Below are 17,782 nucleotides of genomic sequence, written 5' to 3' on the forward strand. Positions count from 1 at the left end.
AGATAACGTTTGCGCAACGCAGTTAGTTTGGGGTCGTTGAATGAAAGCTTCAATAAGAATTGGCCAGTCATGTGATGTTGCTCCTTTTTGGAATCTGATATTTATACTGTGATAAATGGGCTAAGTATGTAATACTGAGTAACTGGATGACTTCTTGATCACCTACCGCAATGTCCGTCGCATCACTAGAGCTGCGTTGTCTTGTCCTCAACGACAATCCAGAATTGCTTTCTTTCATTGTTAGAATCGAGGACAACTACTTCGTCAGTGAGCTCAAGCAAGTGATCAAAACCAAGGCGGCGCCTCATCTCAACAATGTCTTTGCACCAACTCTTCTCCTCTGGAAGTGCGCCATTCCAATGGAACAAGACATCATCGAAGATATTCGACTAGATGGTACCGATCGTCGTATTTCCCGCATCGCGGGTGACCACCGACTTTCAGAGCTATGGAGTGGGGATTTGCCCCCAAACACCATTCACATCTTGGCCCAAGCACCAGGCGAGTTTCATTATCTGAGGTTATTTGATGATATCCAACCGGCAATTCAGCGGAACTTCTAGAACCAGTTGGTAAGTATCCCTGCTTCAATCCAACTGTCTCTACTCATTGCCTTCTCAGCCGGTGCGTTTTATTGTGCCATGGTCGATATGTCAACTGATATACACTTCCCCCTACGATCCGGTTTGTTGTCATCAAATAGATGAAGCAGACTCGCCTCCGCGAAAGCGAACTCGAATTGATTTTGATCTATCGAAAAATACTGGTATGATATTATATCTGGTGATTCCTAGGTCAGCTCATAACTAAGTGAGCGTAGGATTACGCTCAACAATCACACCGTTCAGTTCAAACGACTCGAAACTTTCTGTCCCCAGCGATGGCTCTGGCAAGCCTCGGCTTCTTCATGCAGGAGAAGTAAAGCGTGAACATCAACTTATGTTCCTGCTCTATGACGCGCTCTGGAAGAAGGGGAAGCAAGCTTGGACTGAGATCTCTCATATCGTCAAAGAGCATGTTCCAGATCCATTTATCACTCCTAGGCAGGCCGAGGAAACTGTTCCAGATCCACCTGAGGAGGATCAAATTACGATTGTCGATCTTACTTCCCTTTTGGGCTGGACGGCAAAGGATGTAAAGTTGGATGTTCTGATTCCTATCGTTCTAGTCCGAGACGATTATATCCAACTCGACGATTTTTTGGGATCACATTCTGAACATGTCCTCCTTTTAGGGCAGCTCGGCATAGGTTCGTGTATCTTCTACCATTCCATCCCGTAGTGTGATAGGTCCCTCCATAGGAAAGACCATTTACCTCACGTATTGTCTTTTGAGGCGACTCCTCGCTGGTCTACCCACCATATTTGCGAAGACCGGCGATATCCGTTATATATTTTTAGATTCGGGCGTTCACTGGATCCCATCGAATTCATTCAGAATGTCAGAAGATCCACTGTTCACTGATCAAGTCGACAATACACTTGTGTTGTTTGATCTTAACGAAGAGCAATCAACACCAGAACGATTCCTTCACTGGAGAATTTTAGCGTCGTCATCACCGAAATCGGGACGATATCGGGAGTGGTCGAAGCACCGAGGGGCTGAACATTGGGTGATGAGGACATGGTCGTGGGAAGAAATCTACTTTGCTCGGTAATGTTTTCAGCTATTCTCTTGACATCAATATTGACTATTTGACAAGGAAAACTGCTACTAACAACAGGTCGTTAAAAGAATTGTTTGAAGCGTTTAGAAAATACGGGGGGACAGCAAGAAATCTTTTGACCAGGTCTCCAAAGCGGGTGGAGAGTGAAATTGGCTTTGCTATTAGTAACTGCACTAATTTTAGTTCCCTCTTTCCGGCTTCGCGCGATTTCAGAGAAGAAACGAGAGTTATAGGTCGATTGGTATATCTCGATCCAGATCGCCGATACTTTCTGCCTTCTTTTTGAAACCGTGGTAGCCGGAGTTGCAGCCTCCTCTGTAGAAGTCGAAGAAGTAGCACTTAAAATAGCACCTAGCTAAGGACTTATTCAAGTTATTGGAACTAAGAGTACATTAATTATTATATGGGCAATTTTCGAGCAACATTTGTTTGTTTTCCAGCGTACAAACCAAACACTGCGCTTCACGCGTCCCTCAACGTTGTATCACGATCGAATATGATGTCGTGCCGGCGCAAATATTTTCACCTCTCTGTCAACCCCCACGAAGTCATAGTGATTTGATGGGACGTCTTGCGGGATCTAGGATAATATCGAGTGTGTATATTCCTCTCTATATCTCTCTCTTCACGCGTTACTTAATGTCATACACCTCTAGAATTATCTATCGACGACGCGTAACGCACTATAATGAAAATATCTTATCATTTTCTTGGAGAGAGCATTGTTAAGTGTGTTAAAAGAAGATTGGTGTCCACTTGGTTTGTGGGGAATGGAAGTGGTGGCTAAGTATCCAGAAAAGGTATGTTGAACGAACTTTCCCTCCGCTGACTGACACTGGATGGAGTAGGATCCTAAAGCTGCTTCATATACTTAGCCGTGGGGTGTCGAATCCATTTCCAAAGCCTCCGCTAGTTCAGAGTAAGAGCTGAGTGGATATCACACGACAAGGCGCGATGGCTCGACAACAAAACCCTCAGCTGCAAGGATATTAGCTACCTATTATGATGGTATTCTGTCATTGACATAGGGTAGAATAGATGGCAGTAAAGTATGGCGTGGAGGGATGGGGTAATGTGAATGAATATGCAAATGAAGTAAGAGCAAAAATAAATAAGGAAGACAGAGAAGGGAAGGAGGGGGGAAGAAAGGAAATGAGGAGAAGGGAAGGGAGATTGGAGAGGAGCTGGGGAGGAGAGGAGAGAGGGTGAAAGCACTGGGGTGGCGAGCTCGAGCCTTCAGGCATCGTCGGAGTGCTTGTAAGCGAGGTCGCCGTACTGTTCAAAGAAACGCTTCGTGCTTGTGATGTATTCAAACGCGTGAACGTACAAAATACAGCTGTTCCAGAGGTTTCCGTCGTGCAACCGTCGTGTTCGAGTTTCATCCCCACCAAGATTTACTGGCCCACCACGTCGCCCGTCCTTATTCGCACCGCCTCAAATGCGTGAACCAAGCGTGAACGTCTACGAGATGGGAAGATTTAGCGCGGCCACTGGAGTTTGTCGCAAACACAACCTGCCATTGATGGCCATGGTCGTAGCAGAACCTTCACATGTTAACCACCTTAATTCAACTGAAAACTTGGATGGGGGCGTCCCAAAGAATATAGCAGCCCTTCTTGAACGATTGATAAGCGTTCACCTCCCTCTAAGAATTTGAATGACTTACATGTTCTTGAATGTCTGGGAGCCTCGGACCTCCACCTTTGCATCTTCCCGTGTTCCCGTTCACTTAAGATGGAGGAGCGTCGGTTGAATTGGTAGGACGCATCGATAGAAAGCAATGACAATGTTTGAAAACACACGGAAAGTGCGTGCGTGACTTACGTAATAATACTGCGGCAGAGTTCGAAACACTAATAATCCGTGTTTTCAACTTGTTCTACGGATATTATAGATCTTGCATGTATTAAATCACTTGCTATTTTCATTATTATTTTGCGGTAGTTTACGAATCGACTTGGAATCGACGACGCTTCTTCAACGGAGGATGCAACTCCGTCTACCGCGGTTTCAAAAAGAAGCCTGCGGGTATCGGCGATCCGGATCGAGATATACCAATCGACTCATCACTGAAGAAACGAGTCACGCACTCATCACAATCGATCCCAAAGTGGATGACGCCGGCCTTCTAGATCGCGCGGAATACGATGGCCAAATCGCCACTCCATACATCCTCAACTTGCTTGTCATCTCGAAGAACCGTGAATTTGCGAACGGCATGAAGGATACATTTAGAACGTTCATGCTGAATCCTTTTACTCGATCAGCTGCTGGAGTCATATTCGAGGGTCGGGGACATTTATATCTATTCAGCTCTCTCAAGTCACCACTTATTATTCAGCCGCTTTCGATGGATGAGAAACCTGTCTCGGTAAAGTTACAGCACGCTGAAAGGATTCACTTTTTCAAGGATCTGCCGACCAGTTTCAACAATCTCAATGTCAATCTTTACTACCAACCGCTGTCCCCGACAACTCTTGGGATCGACTCGTTTTGCCTTGAGGTGGATGACAACGGGGTGGCCACCTCCGTTGTTTTCTTCCAGTTCACAATTAGTGAAAATCACCCTATCAATCCGTCCTTTGTGTCTAAGTTATGGAAGAAAGGCACACGTGTTAGGAATCAGCCCAAGTGGAAGCTCGTCTTTATCGTCCCATTGGAGGATGTACCCACTTTTCGAACACAGATATGGAAATCTGATGGAGATATTTGGAGTCGTCGGGTTTCTCAGTACGTTGTAGGGGTTGATGTAGATGAACTTTTTATTCGGCCACAGTGGGTGGTTCATCTGTTATTTTTTCAGGATATATCCAATACACTAGCTTTAGGTAACCATTACAGCCTACTATGCGAGGTGGGCGAGTGAACTACGAAATACTTTCTGAAAAGGAGCAACTGCTGTTGCGCGTTTGACGATGGGTCGGTGTTTGGACTCAGTAAAGGTTCTTGCTGTCGATTTGGTGTACGATAATATGCGTTTGAATGACGAGTGAGAGAGAGAATGCTACTAGCCCAGTTGAAATTTGAGAAATAAAAAATCGCCACCTACATATGTCAATGATTTCCGGGCAGTTACAAATCAAATCCACTTATGTACATAAGTTCATTGTTCATTGACTGGGTCCATAACAAACTGGGTGAAATTCCATAACTGTACTAGTTTGGCAAATATCCTTTTCGACTCTACCTAGGATTTTCAGAGTTGTCAGCGATACTTATGAGTACTTAAGAGGATAACTCTCGGATCCACACAAAACCCACCAAAAACACACGTAAGAGGTTGCACAAATGTTCATGTTCAGGTTCACGGTGACTGAGAGATGGTATAGTATACAATAGGACATTCAAAGGGTCATCGTTTATGTAATCACTATTCATGGCTGAATCAATACGGATATAGGAATCTCATACTAGAGAGGAACGAGGAGCACGCCAGCCACGGGTTAATCGAAAAGTGAACGTGGTCGCTTGGTGAATCCGGGAAGACGAGTAACAAAAACGTTGACTGAATCATGCGTCGTGAAATAAGGATAACTTGGCACGCAATTGGCTAGTAGAAGAAGCCGGTGGCAAACCAGACGATCCACACTAGGGCGACGATGCCCACGTTCGACGGAGCGTCCGCTACCAGACCCATTGCGCCGTCAACTAGCGGTACAGCTGCCCCTATCGTGTCGTTCAAACAGTTTAAGAAGTTCGTGTCGATATTACTGGGTAAAGGCGTATTGGGCGTCCCATCCGGTCCGAGTGCGCCAGTGTTGTTATAGTCATCCAAGGTGAGTGCGACGCTGCTCGCGCGATAATATTGAATCGCTTGTTCTGGTTGTGGAGGACCAGTAGAGGAATCGTTATATGTCGTGGGTGTGATTGCGGTTGTGTTCCCTAGGTTGGAAGAACAATTCGCCGCTATGCTGCTAATGAGGGATACCACAGTCGTGTTATCGGCTACGACACGGAAGGTGGTGTTTTGCGACTTAGATTGGAAGGCCGCGGTCATCATCACGCCTCCTGGTCGACTCGTGTTACTCGGTGACCCATACTGCATCGAATTTTAGTTACATCACTTCATAATGGGATATCAAATACCTCTGAAGTATGAAGGTAAGAACCAGCACCTGCGCCAGCGATACCACCCCACGCCAAAGGCCAAAATAGAAATGGGAATCCGCGTCCAGCAACACCTCGACCGGCAATGCCGGGGTATCCACTCCCGTAGATGCTGGGAGGAAAAGAGAGGGGGTCGATGGTGAGCCATATGCACCATCACACCAAAATCGGAGGGGCTCACCTGCTTCCATAGACCTGGTTCCTCGTCCCACCACCAGAAACACGACCTGCAAAGGGCTGGCCGGCTGGGATGGTGGCTACCTTCCCACCTCCGGATCCGTACGAAGTCGCGCTCTTGGAAGATCCACCGCTACTGATAGAACTCGACTTCCCGGTGCCCTTTGAGCTGCTCGAACTGCCTGAGCTACTGCTTCCCTTGCCAGAGCCCCCCTTTGCACCACCACTGCTACCACCACCTTTACCACCACCACCTCCACCTTTTCGACGGAATAGGGAACTTCGCTTCGGTGAAGGTTCACTGATAAAGGGGACGAACATTGAGGTTTAGCGAGGAGGTGGGGCTGAAATTGAACATAACCGAGTCTTTCTTCAGTAGATATAGGCGGTAACGATAAAGATCGAAAAAGGAAATTGCACTGCCGTGGCAGAATAGCCGATCATGACTCGGAGTAATACGTACGCACTTCTTGACGTCAGCGTCAGGACCACTTTTCTAGTGTCCTCAGTAAAAGATATAAGCCGCCTAGCTCGAAACTGGAATGATTCTTCGATGTGAGGTTTGTAAAAATCGAATACATGACCCGAAAGGATAAACATAACACATGGTGACATCGTCACATGCTTTTTGTAAGTAGCACTGTGTACACACCAGCTGCACACCTTGTATTATTGGAAGTGAACGAGTCCATAGGTAAGGTACAGCCATGGAATCCCAGGATATGAATCTTGGTGTAATGTTTTGGATTTTTATTAGGAGACATTGAAGCGTCATGCGCAATATTCGCCTAAACATAGGAGGTCAGGCAAAATGAATAACATTAGACGAGGCAGTGTAACACTCTGATACAGATAAATGGAAAGGTGAGACCAGCATAGCAGAGAGACAGAGCCACGAAAAGCACACAGAATCCGTTTGTAAGTTAAGCACGAGCACACGAAGAACAGCACCCAGGCAAGTAGTGCATGAGCACAGTAAGTAAAACGAACAGCGATGGGAGACTTAATCAGGCGTAGAAGTGTCAGCAGGCAGTGGCAGTAGCAACGATCAAGGCGCAGAACGGAGAGGATAGCTTCACGTCAAGCTGTTCAGGAAATTCTTCAGTGCCTTTTCCGCGACGGATGGATCAGCCGCTCCTTTTTCCAGGGTTTTGGCATTCTTCTCCAGTTTAGCGATGGTGCGCTCCACTCTTGCCGGTGTATCTTTGAGGTTCTCTAGTACAGGATCCACTGGAGAAAGAGTGAAGGGTACTGAGTTTCAAAAACACAGAAAGGCAGTCACGAAGCTACCAATTTCATCGATGACCTTTTCGATGTTGACCCAGAGTTGGTCGCGATAAGCGTATTCTTGTTCCAATTGGTTGAACAGATCTTCTACACGTTTCTATGCGTCGACATTAGCTCAGATTGTTCCTGTAAAAAAAGAGCATATATAGACAAACTTGGTTCCCTCGATACGCGTCTTCGAGTTGGCGTTGTTCGCGAATGGCGTCGTCCTCGATTTGCTTGCAAGCTCTGTTGAACAGAACGATACCTTGACCGAAAGTAGTATCGACACGCTCTTCGAGAACCTTGTAGAGCTCTTTGACGTGGTTGACAGCAGGAACAAAGGTGTCTGCAATTTCTTTCTTCAAAATCTTGCCTTCTTCCTGGAATGGTACTTGTAGAGATTCAGCAAGGGCAGCAAGCTCTTCGTCGTCCGGTTCCCTTTCACTGGAAAAGATGTTGAACCAAGGCCATAAACTGAACGACTCTAGCCCACTTGTCACCCATCAGGTCAGAAAAAAGTGTCTTCTCTTCATTCCATATGAAGAAACTGTCGTCAGAATCAAAGGCTTCTTGCTCTACCGATTCGGGGTCGTCTGCGTCTTGGTGGTGTTCGTTGATCAAAGTGGTTTCATTCCTAGCGGAATCATCGTAAAGGTTTGATTTATGAGACGACCTTAATCTTCCGAAGGGGCTCCGTCGCCTTTTGAGCGGGCTGCTTGCAAAGTGAGCTGAATGACGCGGTGTTGATCGTTTTTCGGGCTTGAAAGCTTAGAAAAAAGGTGAGCACGCGTTGAATGGGCAGCTCAATTGAGCTAACCTGGTCTTGAAGACCAGGGCGCGACGCGAGGTTTTGATTGTAATTGAGGGGTGGATCGGGTGAGGGGCATGATGGGATGATTGAACTGGTGTTGAAACTCCGCTGATGACTGGCCCATCACTGTGAGTGTTGTACTCGCTCAACCTGATTGCTCCGTTCTTTTCTTTGTCGACTTCGTTGTTGACCTGTTCACTGTGCTTTCCCTGGTTGTCTCTCATTCTCTCGCGGTCGACACAGTGGCAGGCGTTCATCTTCTTTCCTTTATTCCCCACTCATCATCATCATGAACGCCCGCCCCCACAAAGTCGGCTTTCTGTTCATTCTCGTTCGATGCTCTGCTAATTTGCATGACAGCAATCCATGTCGGAGCTGAAGCTTCGCAGGCTGACAGAACATAATCAGCGCTTGCGGGAAGATCTAGCAAGGCCTCGGGTTCGCGTCAGTGAGGCCAGTACAAGGTGAGTATCTCTTTCCGTCTTAGGCTACCAGTTTATCTCATTGTATTTTCTCATTTCAGTCTCATTCGATACTGCAAGACAACAAAAGATCACCTTGTACGTTGCAACTCATGGCACACCCAGTTGAAGTGATGCAGATGACCCCTGTTGATGCTGAGAATTCCCTTTAGGTACCGTCGGTGTGGGGTCCTGTTGGAAAGAACGAGGACCCATACGCGCCACCAGCGCAAGGCTGCAATTGCGTGATAATGTGATCACTTCCGGGACGCCTTCTTACACGGATTCGACCATTGGAGATGTGGTTGACTGGACGGACATTATGTCTAATTTCGCTGACACTTCCGTTCCGTCAAGCTGTCGACTCCAGACCTCATACGATACCTCGATTACCTCACACACGCTCTTTTTACTCAAGTGATACTCCCGTTAACCTTCGCCAACCCAGGAGGCATGCTTTTGAATTATTTTATTAACGTATTCCCGGCTGTTGGATTTCGATTTTGCTCATCTATCTCGTGAACTGTTCATTCGTCCGGTGGACACTAATAGCTTATACCTTTTCCATACTTAGTGTTGGGTTGATAGACGTAGAAATCCTTGTACTGATATCCTTACCAATCACCGTTCTGCCCATCCTTGGATTCCATTTCTGATGGATGTCTTTATCGGGAATGGCCGCCCACATTGTTCACATGGCCTAAACAGCCTCAGTCCCTTACCATAACTCCCGCAAAAATCTCCGCGCTCACCAGCTTTCCACTCAGGGCGTTGTCCACAACCTGCAACCGCCTTTAGACGACCAATACTCCCTCTTAACGGAAGCAAATTCTCGTACTCTCCAACCTTCCCCTTTTGAAAATATCTCCAAGGAGGAACATCTCTGAACCCCTTCAATCCCACTTTTTGTCATCATGAGCTCTCGTGGAGGTGGTCGCCAATCAATGTCCGAGCTGAAGCTCCGACGTTTAATAGAGCACAATCAACGGCTAAGGGAGGATCTGGCTAGGCCGAGAGTACGCGTTAGCGAAGCCAGCGCTAGGTAGGCAGCACCGCCCATTCACATGCCGACGAGGGGTACTCAACACTGCTCATACAGTCTGATACGATACTGCAAGACAACGAAAGATCATCTGGTGCGTTATTCCAACTGGCCATTTACAGGAGGTGACTTATGGCCTGATTCATGTCTATCCAGGTTCCGTCAGTGTGGGGGCCAGTTGGGCGCGCCGAGGATCCATATGGTCAGAAAACGGCTGGAAAATGTTGCACCGTTCAGTGATGCTCTCTCCCTCTTTTCCTCTCGCCTACCTCCACTCTCTCCGACAACCCACTTGTCGCATCTCGAGCCCAGATGTAAACGCCCATCAAGAGGCGCCTTCCTCTCGCTATTCCACGGTCTTTCATTGGCATGCTGTACCATCATCATCACTTCACTCGTCATTTCTCTTGTTATTACTGGTTTCTCTTGTTATTCCTATTGGAGCCTTTTCTTTCTTCAAACTTCGTTATCCCTATTTCAGTTCTCTTCTTTTTCTCTTATCTTTTCATATTCTTTTCTATGAAAACAGAGAAGCGTTTGGAATCTAACCAAGCTGTACTCTCTTATGTTTCCCATGCATTATATCAACCCGGCAAAAAGGATGTCCTTCTAGCAGGAGATCTTCGTATATATTAAAAACTCCCTCTCGATGTGGGCTGGTCAAAGTTTTTCCAAGAAGGCCTTGACATCAGGCTCGCGAAGGGCTCCAACGAACTTGTCAATAGGTTTCCCGTCCCGGAAAGCAATGACTGTAGGTAAGGCAGTGACCTAAACCAGCGGTGTCATTCGAAGTTGTTAAGAGGAAAAGAGGAAGGACGAACTTGATATTTTTGACCCAAAGCTAAACCATGTTCGCTTTCAGTGTCGACTTTGACCAAGTCAAATGGCAGTCCCAACCCAGACTTGTTAGGCTCCGAGGTCAACCTCTCGATAGTAGGCCCGAGTTGACGACATGGGCCACACCAACTAAATAGAGGCACCGTCAATCCGAGTTTTTTTAACATAGAAAGATTGAAACTTGCTCAGCATAAAAGTCAACTACAGCTATACGGTCTTTCGGGGTTGTTACTTGCTCGAATATCTGCACAATGTCACAAGAGCTTGATTACGATCAACCACACTTTCCGAGTGTAGATTTTGGCGCGAGTACGTACCTTCGCGTCGGCGTTGGCGTAGACGAGAGTCCGATGGGGCGTCGAACGGAACGTACGCAGGCTGAATTTCGAAGCTCGAACGGGGTGGGAACCCGATACAAATGTGCGGCATAACGAACGGAGTGTCGTGGATGGCATTGAGAGAGGACCCTGGTATATGCTGTCAAATGTCCGATCCAAAACGGCCAAATTTTGGCACTTACGTACGGACGATTTTTCGGCGTTTCCGTCCGCAATTCGGATCCTACTTATCATTTTGGACCATTTCCGTCCGCAATACCTATCGGACATGTAAATGCTCGAGATCCGTGCACATAGAGGATGAGAGATGGAATTTAGGTCAAAATGTCCGCATAAAACAGAAATAAAGTAAAAAATCGGTCGTAATCAGGTCAGAGTATCCTTTCTAACCTCGCAATGTTTCCATATTGCAGTGCTGCATGAGCCACGGAATTGCCAAGTAAGATCTAGTTACAAAGTCCTCTGAAAGTTTGTGTTCCGGGCCAGGATGAATGACGACAATAAACTGCCTGCTGAAAGCATGACCCTCAAAAATTCATTTAGCAAACAAAATGAGTTGAGCAACTGACCTTCCAATATATTCCAAAATCCCGACATCGTTGATTGCAATAGATTGCAATGGGATGAAAGGAGCGCTGTGGTAATTAATGGCTGATGCTGAGTCGCGCTATTCCCAAATGGATTATCATCGTTGAGAACGATGATGCGGTGCATCACTCAGAGGGCTTGGGGAAAATAGAAGATATGGGAGGGGTTGTGAAATTTTTTGAGCTCAAACCCAACTCAAGCCGACAGCTACAAACGTACGAAAATTGGATCGGACCTCCGTACGGACTGGCCATTTACAGACGCAAAATGGATCAAACCTCTGGCCAAAATTCGGGCTTTCCGTACGCATAAGGATCGAAGGTGAGACGATTTTAGGTCCCATTTCCGTCCGCATAAGGATCGGACATTCTATAGCATATACCAGGGTCCTATTGAGAGGTGTCTTGTCACGTGTCAAATCTGCACCTTGAAGAAGCCAAGTTGAAGCTCCTTGAAGCAGCCGATCTCAATTTGAGATACCTGTCTGTCGAGGTGAGATTATTTCCTACTCAAAATTAGTACTATTATAGTACTTAGTACCCAACATCACAGGTATTCAGGATACACCTTTACCGTCTTGGCAAGCTATTTGATGAACGCTGAATTCCGAGTCTCTTCAGTTACGCGCGCCGCGAACGTCGTCGTTATGGACATTGGAATTACCCGCCTCCTGCGCACATCAGTGCATCGCGGCTAGATTTGGTGCTATACATGAAGTACCCTGCCGGGCCTACCCGTGTAACCCCTGTTTTCCTTTGGCCACTTCATATGCGTACTAGTCTGTTCTTTCTCTGTTCGCCAGCGGGGCTGCGTGAGTTAATTGAGGGATACCTGATTTATAGAACTCACCTATGAACAGGCTCCAAATTAAAATCTTCCCTTTCCTTTTAGTCCAGGTTTGACTAGACGTCGAACACCGTACTTCGCTCATTACATCTAACACCATGCGTCCTTCGTTTGCACTTGCTGCCCTTATTCCGGCCGCTGCTTTTGCGGCAACCTTCCAGGTCAATGTTGGTGCTAATAATTCGGTATGTACGTTGTTGAAGCTTTGGTTTGGAGCTCATGGTATGCATTTTAGCTCACGTTTGACCCTCCGAGTGTCACGGCCGCGACAGGCGATACTGTTTCCTTCACTTTGTAAGGAATTCAATGGTATTACATTTAGGCCAAGCTGACATCCATTTTCCACCAGCCAGAATAAAAACCACGTATGCTCAATAATTCGTTGCTCTGAATAACGTTTTTTATACCCGTCTCGTCAGACGGTAACGCAATCGACGTTCGCCGACCCTTGCACACGCATGACGACACCAAAACTGGGCATCAGCTCTGGGTTTCAAGCTGTCCCCCCGAATGCTACCCAGTTCCCTTCGTGGAGCTTCACGTTGGAAGATTCCACCCCCTTGTGGTTCTATTGTGCTCATGATACTCCGGTGAAGTGAATCAACCGTCGTCCCCATTGTAATGATTTGTTTCTGACGGTGTCTGGTAGCCACTGCCATATGGGTATGGTGTTTGCCGTCAACCCAACGGCAGACAAGACCGCTGCAGCATTCCTGGTACGTCCAACTGGCAAGGCTCCTGATAACTATCTCAAGCTCAATTTTCAGGCCGCCGCGAAAGCTTTAGCTACAGAGGCAGACCTTGCACAACCCTCTGGGGGTCCTCACGCACACCCCTCGGGCTCACCACCTGGGCCACCCCCCGGTGGACCTCACGATGGCGGTCCTGGAAACGGCGTGCCCGGGAGAGAGAGTAGCGTTGCGACTGCCCTTGCTGTCGTTGGTCTTCTCGCCGGCCTGATGTGGTAGAGCTACTTGGGGTATCCATTGAAGGGGATTGTACAGCATAATGTAGCACTGGGCGAAAAAATGACATTATCTACCGTTTCTTTGCCTGATAATAAAAAGCGACATGAGACGAATGTAAATAATTGCCATCGATGGAAAATGTTGCGCCGCCCAGTGATTCTCTCCCCTCACATATCACATCCTCATACCCCACCTCTGCACTTTTCTCGGAATAAGAAATTAAAAAGACGTCAATTTACGCGACCTGGAAAACCTTCAGGGAAGATTGGTAATTCATTGACTCTCAAAAGCCCCAAAGTCCGCATTGATTCAAGTAATTGCGCGAATTGCATTTAGATTGTAGTCACTACCAAGTAATTACCCTTCAATCCAACTTCAATCACCCCAGTTCCTGGGCAGGACACTGCCGATGCGTGGGAGCACCCATTGGACTAGAAACGGAAACTACCGAACACTTTGGTTGTTGCGTGCGCGACAATATTTCCCTCTCCTCAAGAGTCAGAAGTTGAACTGAGCTTGCCAATCCTCAAGTAGTACACCCTACCAAACCCTCACATTCGTTGAGCTTTCAAGCTGTCCGTCAATGAGTATGTCTACAGGATATACTTCTCAGCACCAGTATCAGGTATTCCTTCAGTCCTCACCGTATTTGATTCATCCTGAACCCTCTCCAGTTACACGAACATCGCGTCCTGATAGGAATCACACTGTAATATACACTTCCTGCGGGCATCGCCGCACAGTGCCTAGATTTGGTGCTATACATGAAGTACCCTGTCGAGTGTACCCTCAAGCGACTATGTCTTTTTTGTTTGCCGGTGAGCTGCGTGAGCCAACTGAAGCTATGAAGTTATATAATTCGCCCTCCTGAACATGTCCTAATATTGTTGCTATCCTTCTACTGGAGGCTTGACCAGACTTCAAATCCTTAATTCGCTCTTTGCACCTACCACCATGCGTCTCTCGTTTGCCCTTGCTGCTATAATTCCGGTTGCTGCCTCCGCGGCAGCCGTTCAGGTCAAAGTCGGTCCCAATAATATGGTATGTGCGATGTTAAAGCTTGGTTTCTGAAATTAACAAACATCTCAGCTCGCGCTCGATCCTTCAAAAGTCATGGCAGCGACAGGTGATACTCTTGCCTTCGTTTTGTAAGGAATCCAATAGTATTCTGCGCTGGCCAAGCTGACATCAGCTATTTTCTACCAGCCAAATGCATAAGAACCACGTATGTTTGACGATTCATTGCTCTAAATAGGCAAGCTTATTTTATTTGTCAGGCGGCTGCGAAAACTACGGCCACAGGAGCACCCCGAGCAGCACCACCCTCTGGCCCACCACCCTCTGGCCCACCTCCCCCTGGCTCACCACCCCCTGGCCCACCACCCTCTGGCCCACCACCCTCCGGAGCACCACCCTCCGGAGCACCACCCTCCGGAGCACCACCTTCTGGAGCACCATCTTCTGGAGCACCACCGTCCGGGGCTGTACCCTCTGGCGTTCCTCCCTCTGGTGCTGCACCCGCTTCAGCTGCACCCTCCGGAGTTGCGCCCACCACAAATGCGCCCTCTGGTGGTGCACCCTCTTCAGCTGCACCCGCTGGAGCTGCACCATCCGGCGCTCCTCCCTCTGGCGCTCCTCCCGCTGGTGCTCCTCCCTCTGGTGCTGCACCCGCTTCAGCTGCACCCTCCGACACTCCTCCCTCCGGCGCTCCTCCCTCCGACACTCCTCCCTCTGGCGCTCCTCCCTCTGGCGCTCCTTTCTCTGGAGCACAACCTGATAGCGGTCCTCTTTCAAGCGCTTCTCTCTCTGAAGCAGCACCCTCTGGAGTTTCCGGGGCAGCATTACCCTCTGTTGGGGCTGAGGCGCCCACAGGTCTTTCGAGTGGCGCACTCAACGCACCTACCCATACGGGCTCAGCTGCTGCCACGAGTAGCACAGCGCAGGGAAATGGTGCGCCTCGAATGGGTGGCAGCTTCCCGAATATCCTGGCTATCGTTGGTCTTCTGGCTGGTCTGACGTTGTATATTTAATTGGGGTATCCATTTCTTAAGGAGGATTGTATGGAATAAATGTAGCATTGGCGAAAAAAAAATGCCATTTTACCGTTCCGTCGCCTACAGCCCTGAGTCGTCTTGTAACAAGTAAACAAGAGATATCATAGACAAGCCTTACGCGCTGGTAACCCTAATCAACCTCAACACACAGTCACCACCTTTGAGATCTCGTTTACGAAGAACTCAGACGCTAGCGGTGTTTTCGAAAGCGTGAAAGTGACGGTCTCGAGTGAGTGTAGTATGACTCTCATGATCAAGTGTTGAACCAGATCCCCAGCTTCTGTCACAGCTCTGTGCTTTCTTCCACTCTCGGCCCAGCCCCCCACTTCGTACCAGTGATGGCTGGTCACACTCTACGAGACGAGTTTGGACGTACATATAGGGGACGGAAACTCACACCAGAGCCTCCCGGTTTGTTAACATCGTCGACAAGGATCATTCTCTATGCGCATCTTTCCTTAGTTGAAGGATTGACCGCACATAGCTCTCTGAATCGATTCTTTCCATTTTACCACCCATGGCTTTGGAGTTCTCGAGAAGGACTCCTGTTATTTGGCCACCAATTCCTCGACTTGTATTGATACAGGGCCCAACCTCTTTACTGAAAAGGCATCAAGTTGGGACTAGGCACGCATGCTAAGAACGGAGGTGTCCTGTCACGTGTCGGCACATCACAAGCTTCCCAAATTTTCGACAAATTTCTTGCACTGAATCGTTGGATGAATCTCATTCCTTATCCGCAAACCTCACATCTATTGTTGAATTTTCAAATTGTCTGTTGGCTTCTGTTGGGGTGTTCATTTACCGAATATCCCACTCAGGACTAGTACATATATCGTCCTTAGCACCCAACCAGATCAGGTATTCCTTCTGATTCATCATTTGATTTTAAATTATGCTGAACCCTCTTCAGTTACGCGACTATCGTGGCCATATTTAGTGCCATACATAACGACCCCTGCCGAGTGTTTTTGTTTCGCCACTTCAGTTGATACTACATGGTCTGTCTTTTTTTTGTTTGCTGGCGATGTGCGTGAGTCGATTGAAGGGTATTGAGCTGATTTATATAATGCACCCTCTGGAACAGGCTCCAATATCTTTCCTTCCCTTTTAATACCCTCTATACCGCGCGCACAACCGACATGCGTCTCTCCTTTGCACTTCCTGCTCTTATTCCCGCTGCTTCTGCGGCAATTTTCCAGGTCAAAGTTGGTGCCAATAATATGGTATGTGCGTTGTTGAAGCTTTGGTCTGGAGCTCCTTCCATTACATTGTAGCTCGCGTTTGACCCCCCAAGTGTCACGGCCGCAGCAGGCGATACTATTGCCTTCGTGTTGTAAGAAATTCAATGGTATCCTACCCGAGCTAAGCTGACATCTACCACCTTTTATTAGCCAGAGTAAGAACCACGTGTGTCTGATGATTTTATTGCTGTGAATAGAACTTTGACACCGATCTCGTTAGACGGTAACGCAATCGACGTTCGCCGATCCTTGTTCAGTCATGACGACACCCAAACTGGGCTTAAGCTCTGGGTTTCAGGCTGTTCTTGCGAACGCCATCCAGTTCCCTTCCTGGAGCTTCACATTGGAAGATGACAGAACCCCCCTGTGGTTCTACTGCGCTCAAGATACTCCGGTGAAGTGAGTTGACCGTCACCCCCATCATAGTTATGATCTTCTGACTGTGTCTGATAGCCACTGTCATGCGGGCATGGTGTTTGCTGTCAACCCAACAGCCGACAAGACCTTTGGTGCATTCCTGGTACGTCCAATATACAGGTCTTTCAACTATAAAAAACTTATTTTCTTCCAGGCGGCTGCGAAAGCTTCGGCTACGGGAGCACGAGCAGCACGCCGAGCACCACCTTCTGGTTCGACGCCCCCTGGCTCGCCGCCCCCTGGCTCACCTCCCCCTGGCTCACCTCCCCCTGGCCCACCCCCTGGCTCGCCACCCCCTGGCCCCCCACCTGGCTCGCCTCCCCCTGGCTCACCACCCCCTGGCTCACCACCTCCCGGGTCACCACCCCCCGGGTCACCACCCCCTGGCTCACCACCCCCCGGGTCACCACCCTCTGGATCACCACCCTCCCGTTCACCACCCTCTGGAACACCCTCTGGAGCAGCCGGAGCGTCACCCTCTAGAGCACCCTCTGAAGGACCATCTGAAGCAACACCCTCTCGAACAGCACCCTCCGTGGCACCCTCTCAAGTAGCACCCTCTGGCACAGTACCCTCCGGCACTCCCGGTGAGGTGTTTGGCACAGGCTTTCCGAGTGGCGCAGTTGACCCACCTACCCTCACGGGCTCAGCTGCTGTCGCGAGCAGCACAGCGCAGGGAAATGGTGCGCCTCGGATGGGTGGCAGCTTCGCGAACGTCTTTGCTGCCGTTGGTCTTCTCGTTGGCTTGACGTTGTAGAGTTAGTTGAGCTCTTCCTTGAGGATTGTGTGTAATAAATGCAGTACATATTGGAAAGACTCGATATTTTACTTCTGTTGACCTGTAATAAAACAGTGACAAAGTTGAAAGGATACGACTAAGTTAGTGACACTACATCAGTGATTGACCTCTTCCTCGTCAGAAGCCAAGCACATTCCATCTGCTGAATCCCGAATCAC

At 48.2% G+C, this 17,782-nt stretch overlaps 10 protein-coding genes across 10 annotated transcripts; 7 read left to right on the forward strand and 3 right to left on the reverse strand.

Annotated features, from left to right (window-relative positions):
* Nucleotides 1-170: 170 nt before the first annotated feature.
* Nucleotides 171-1,952, forward strand: LACBIDRAFT_305848 (uncharacterized protein; the record flags this gene model as incomplete). The annotated part of the gene is made up of 7 exons (XM_001874748.1): nucleotides 171-501; nucleotides 552-572; nucleotides 622-624; nucleotides 704-766; nucleotides 821-1,249; nucleotides 1,302-1,653; nucleotides 1,703-1,952. 7 exons carry the CDS (start codon nucleotides 171-173, stop codon nucleotides 1,950-1,952), a joined length of 1,449 nt encoding a protein of 482 aa, XP_001874783.1.
* A 1,500-nt stretch (nucleotides 1,953-3,452) lies between these two features.
* LACBIDRAFT_322087 (uncharacterized protein) lies at nucleotides 3,453-4,532 on the forward strand (the record flags this gene model as incomplete). The annotated part of the gene is made up of 3 exons (XM_001874749.1): nucleotides 3,453-3,473; nucleotides 3,561-4,396; nucleotides 4,508-4,532. 3 exons carry the CDS (start codon nucleotides 3,453-3,455, stop codon nucleotides 4,530-4,532), a joined length of 882 nt encoding a protein of 293 aa, XP_001874784.1.
* A 410-nt stretch (nucleotides 4,533-4,942) lies between these two features.
* LACBIDRAFT_292195 (uncharacterized protein) lies at nucleotides 4,943-6,271 on the reverse strand (the record flags this gene model as incomplete). Its single annotated transcript, XM_001875306.1, has 3 exons — nucleotides 4,943-5,705; nucleotides 5,753-5,885; nucleotides 5,955-6,271. 3 exons carry the CDS (start codon nucleotides 6,269-6,271, stop codon nucleotides 5,217-5,219), a joined length of 939 nt encoding a protein of 312 aa, XP_001875341.1. The 3' UTR covers nucleotides 4,943-5,216.
* A 937-nt stretch (nucleotides 6,272-7,208) lies between these two features.
* LACBIDRAFT_305852 (uncharacterized protein) lies at nucleotides 7,209-8,106 on the reverse strand (the record flags this gene model as incomplete). Its single annotated transcript, XM_001875307.1, has 4 exons — nucleotides 7,209-7,334; nucleotides 7,393-7,663; nucleotides 7,713-7,986; nucleotides 8,037-8,106. The coding sequence occupies 4 exons, from the start codon at nucleotides 8,104-8,106 to the stop codon at nucleotides 7,209-7,211; spliced, it is 741 nt and encodes a 246-aa protein (XP_001875342.1).
* Nucleotides 8,107-8,186: 80 nt separating this feature from the next.
* LACBIDRAFT_181979 (G-protein gamma subunit) lies at nucleotides 8,187-9,139 on the forward strand. Its single transcript, XM_001874750.1, has 4 exons — nucleotides 8,187-8,340; nucleotides 8,391-8,494; nucleotides 8,554-8,590; nucleotides 8,665-9,139. Exons 1-4 carry the CDS (start codon nucleotides 8,320-8,322, stop codon nucleotides 8,746-8,748), a joined length of 246 nt encoding a protein of 81 aa, XP_001874785.1. The 5' UTR covers nucleotides 8,187-8,319; the 3' UTR covers nucleotides 8,749-9,139.
* Nucleotides 9,140-9,205: 66 nt separating this feature from the next.
* On the forward strand, nucleotides 9,206-10,081 carry LACBIDRAFT_305855 (G-protein gamma subunit). Its single transcript, XM_001874751.1, has 3 exons — nucleotides 9,206-9,533; nucleotides 9,591-9,627; nucleotides 9,690-10,081. The coding sequence occupies exons 1-3, from the start codon at nucleotides 9,406-9,408 to the stop codon at nucleotides 9,771-9,773; spliced, it is 249 nt and encodes an 82-aa protein (XP_001874786.1). The 5' UTR covers nucleotides 9,206-9,405; the 3' UTR covers nucleotides 9,774-10,081.
* A 112-nt stretch (nucleotides 10,082-10,193) lies between these two features.
* LBTrx4 (thioredoxin) lies at nucleotides 10,194-10,825 on the reverse strand (the record flags this gene model as incomplete). Its single annotated transcript, XM_001875308.1, has 5 exons — nucleotides 10,194-10,301; nucleotides 10,355-10,435; nucleotides 10,458-10,499; nucleotides 10,573-10,614; nucleotides 10,688-10,825. The coding sequence occupies 5 exons, from the start codon at nucleotides 10,823-10,825 to the stop codon at nucleotides 10,194-10,196; spliced, it is 411 nt and encodes a 136-aa protein (XP_001875343.1).
* Nucleotides 10,826-12,188: 1,363 nt separating this feature from the next.
* Nucleotides 12,189-13,189, forward strand: LACBIDRAFT_305858 (uncharacterized protein). The gene is made up of 6 exons (XM_001874752.1): nucleotides 12,189-12,327; nucleotides 12,378-12,436; nucleotides 12,492-12,507; nucleotides 12,562-12,737; nucleotides 12,792-12,858; nucleotides 12,910-13,189. Exons 1-6 carry the CDS (start codon nucleotides 12,241-12,243, stop codon nucleotides 13,108-13,110), a joined length of 606 nt encoding a protein of 201 aa, XP_001874787.1. The 5' UTR covers nucleotides 12,189-12,240; the 3' UTR covers nucleotides 13,111-13,189.
* An 875-nt stretch (nucleotides 13,190-14,064) lies between these two features.
* Nucleotides 14,065-15,140, forward strand: LACBIDRAFT_322095 (uncharacterized protein; the record flags this gene model as incomplete). The annotated part of the gene is made up of 4 exons (XM_001874753.1): nucleotides 14,065-14,151; nucleotides 14,200-14,258; nucleotides 14,317-14,335; nucleotides 14,388-15,140. 4 exons carry the CDS (start codon nucleotides 14,065-14,067, stop codon nucleotides 15,138-15,140), a joined length of 918 nt encoding a protein of 305 aa, XP_001874788.1.
* A 1,139-nt stretch (nucleotides 15,141-16,279) lies between these two features.
* On the forward strand, nucleotides 16,280-17,689 carry LACBIDRAFT_292201 (uncharacterized protein). The gene is made up of 6 exons (XM_001874754.1): nucleotides 16,280-16,390; nucleotides 16,442-16,500; nucleotides 16,559-16,574; nucleotides 16,629-16,807; nucleotides 16,862-16,928; nucleotides 16,980-17,689. The coding sequence occupies exons 1-6, from the start codon at nucleotides 16,307-16,309 to the stop codon at nucleotides 17,580-17,582; spliced, it is 1,008 nt and encodes a 335-aa protein (XP_001874789.1). The 5' UTR covers nucleotides 16,280-16,306; the 3' UTR covers nucleotides 17,583-17,689.
* Nucleotides 17,690-17,782: the final 93 nt, after the last annotated feature.

Source organism: Laccaria bicolor, genomic scaffold, assembly GCF_000143565.1.
Source record: "Laccaria bicolor S238N-H82 LACBIscaffold_2 genomic scaffold, whole genome shotgun sequence".
Classification (NCBI taxonomy): Eukaryota; Fungi; Basidiomycota; class Agaricomycetes; order Agaricales; family Hydnangiaceae; genus Laccaria; species Laccaria bicolor.

Excerpts from the sequence above, each read along its gene's own strand:
- LACBIDRAFT_181979 (XM_001874750.1), top strand. The coding sequence starts at position 8,320 with ATGAACGCCCGCCCCCACAAA. Across the intron at positions 8,341-8,390 it reads TGAACGCCCGCCCCCACAAA|CAATCCATGTCGGAGCTGAA; the intron begins GTCGGCTTTCTG and ends TTTGCATGACAG. Across the intron at positions 8,495-8,553 it reads GTCAGTGAGGCCAGTACAAG|TCTCATTCGATACTGCAAGA; the intron begins GTGAGTATCTCT and ends TTCTCATTTCAG.
- LACBIDRAFT_305855 (XM_001874751.1), top strand. The coding sequence starts at position 9,406 with ATGAGCTCTCGTGGAGGTGGTCGCCAATCAATGTCCGAGCTGAAGCTC. Across the intron at positions 9,534-9,590 it reads GTTAGCGAAGCCAGCGCTAG|TCTGATACGATACTGCAAGA; the intron begins GTAGGCAGCACC and ends CTGCTCATACAG. Across the intron at positions 9,628-9,689 it reads AGACAACGAAAGATCATCTG|GTTCCGTCAGTGTGGGGGCC; the intron begins GTGCGTTATTCC and ends ATGTCTATCCAG.
- LACBIDRAFT_305858 (XM_001874752.1), top strand. The coding sequence starts at position 12,241 with ATGCGTCCTTCGTTTGCACTTGCTGCCCTTATTCCGGCCGCTGCTTTT. Across the intron at positions 12,328-12,377 it reads ATGTTGGTGCTAATAATTCG|CTCACGTTTGACCCTCCGAG; the intron begins GTATGTACGTTG and ends TATGCATTTTAG. Across the intron at positions 12,738-12,791 it reads GCTCATGATACTCCGGTGAA|CCACTGCCATATGGGTATGG; the intron begins GTGAATCAACCG and ends GGTGTCTGGTAG.
- LACBIDRAFT_292201 (XM_001874754.1), top strand. The coding sequence starts at position 16,307 with ATGCGTCTCTCCTTTGCACTTCCTGCTCTTATTCCCGCTGCTTCTGCG. Across the intron at positions 16,391-16,441 it reads AAGTTGGTGCCAATAATATG|CTCGCGTTTGACCCCCCAAG; the intron begins GTATGTGCGTTG and ends ATTACATTGTAG. Across the intron at positions 16,929-16,979 it reads AGACCTTTGGTGCATTCCTG|GCGGCTGCGAAAGCTTCGGC; the intron begins GTACGTCCAATA and ends ATTTTCTTCCAG.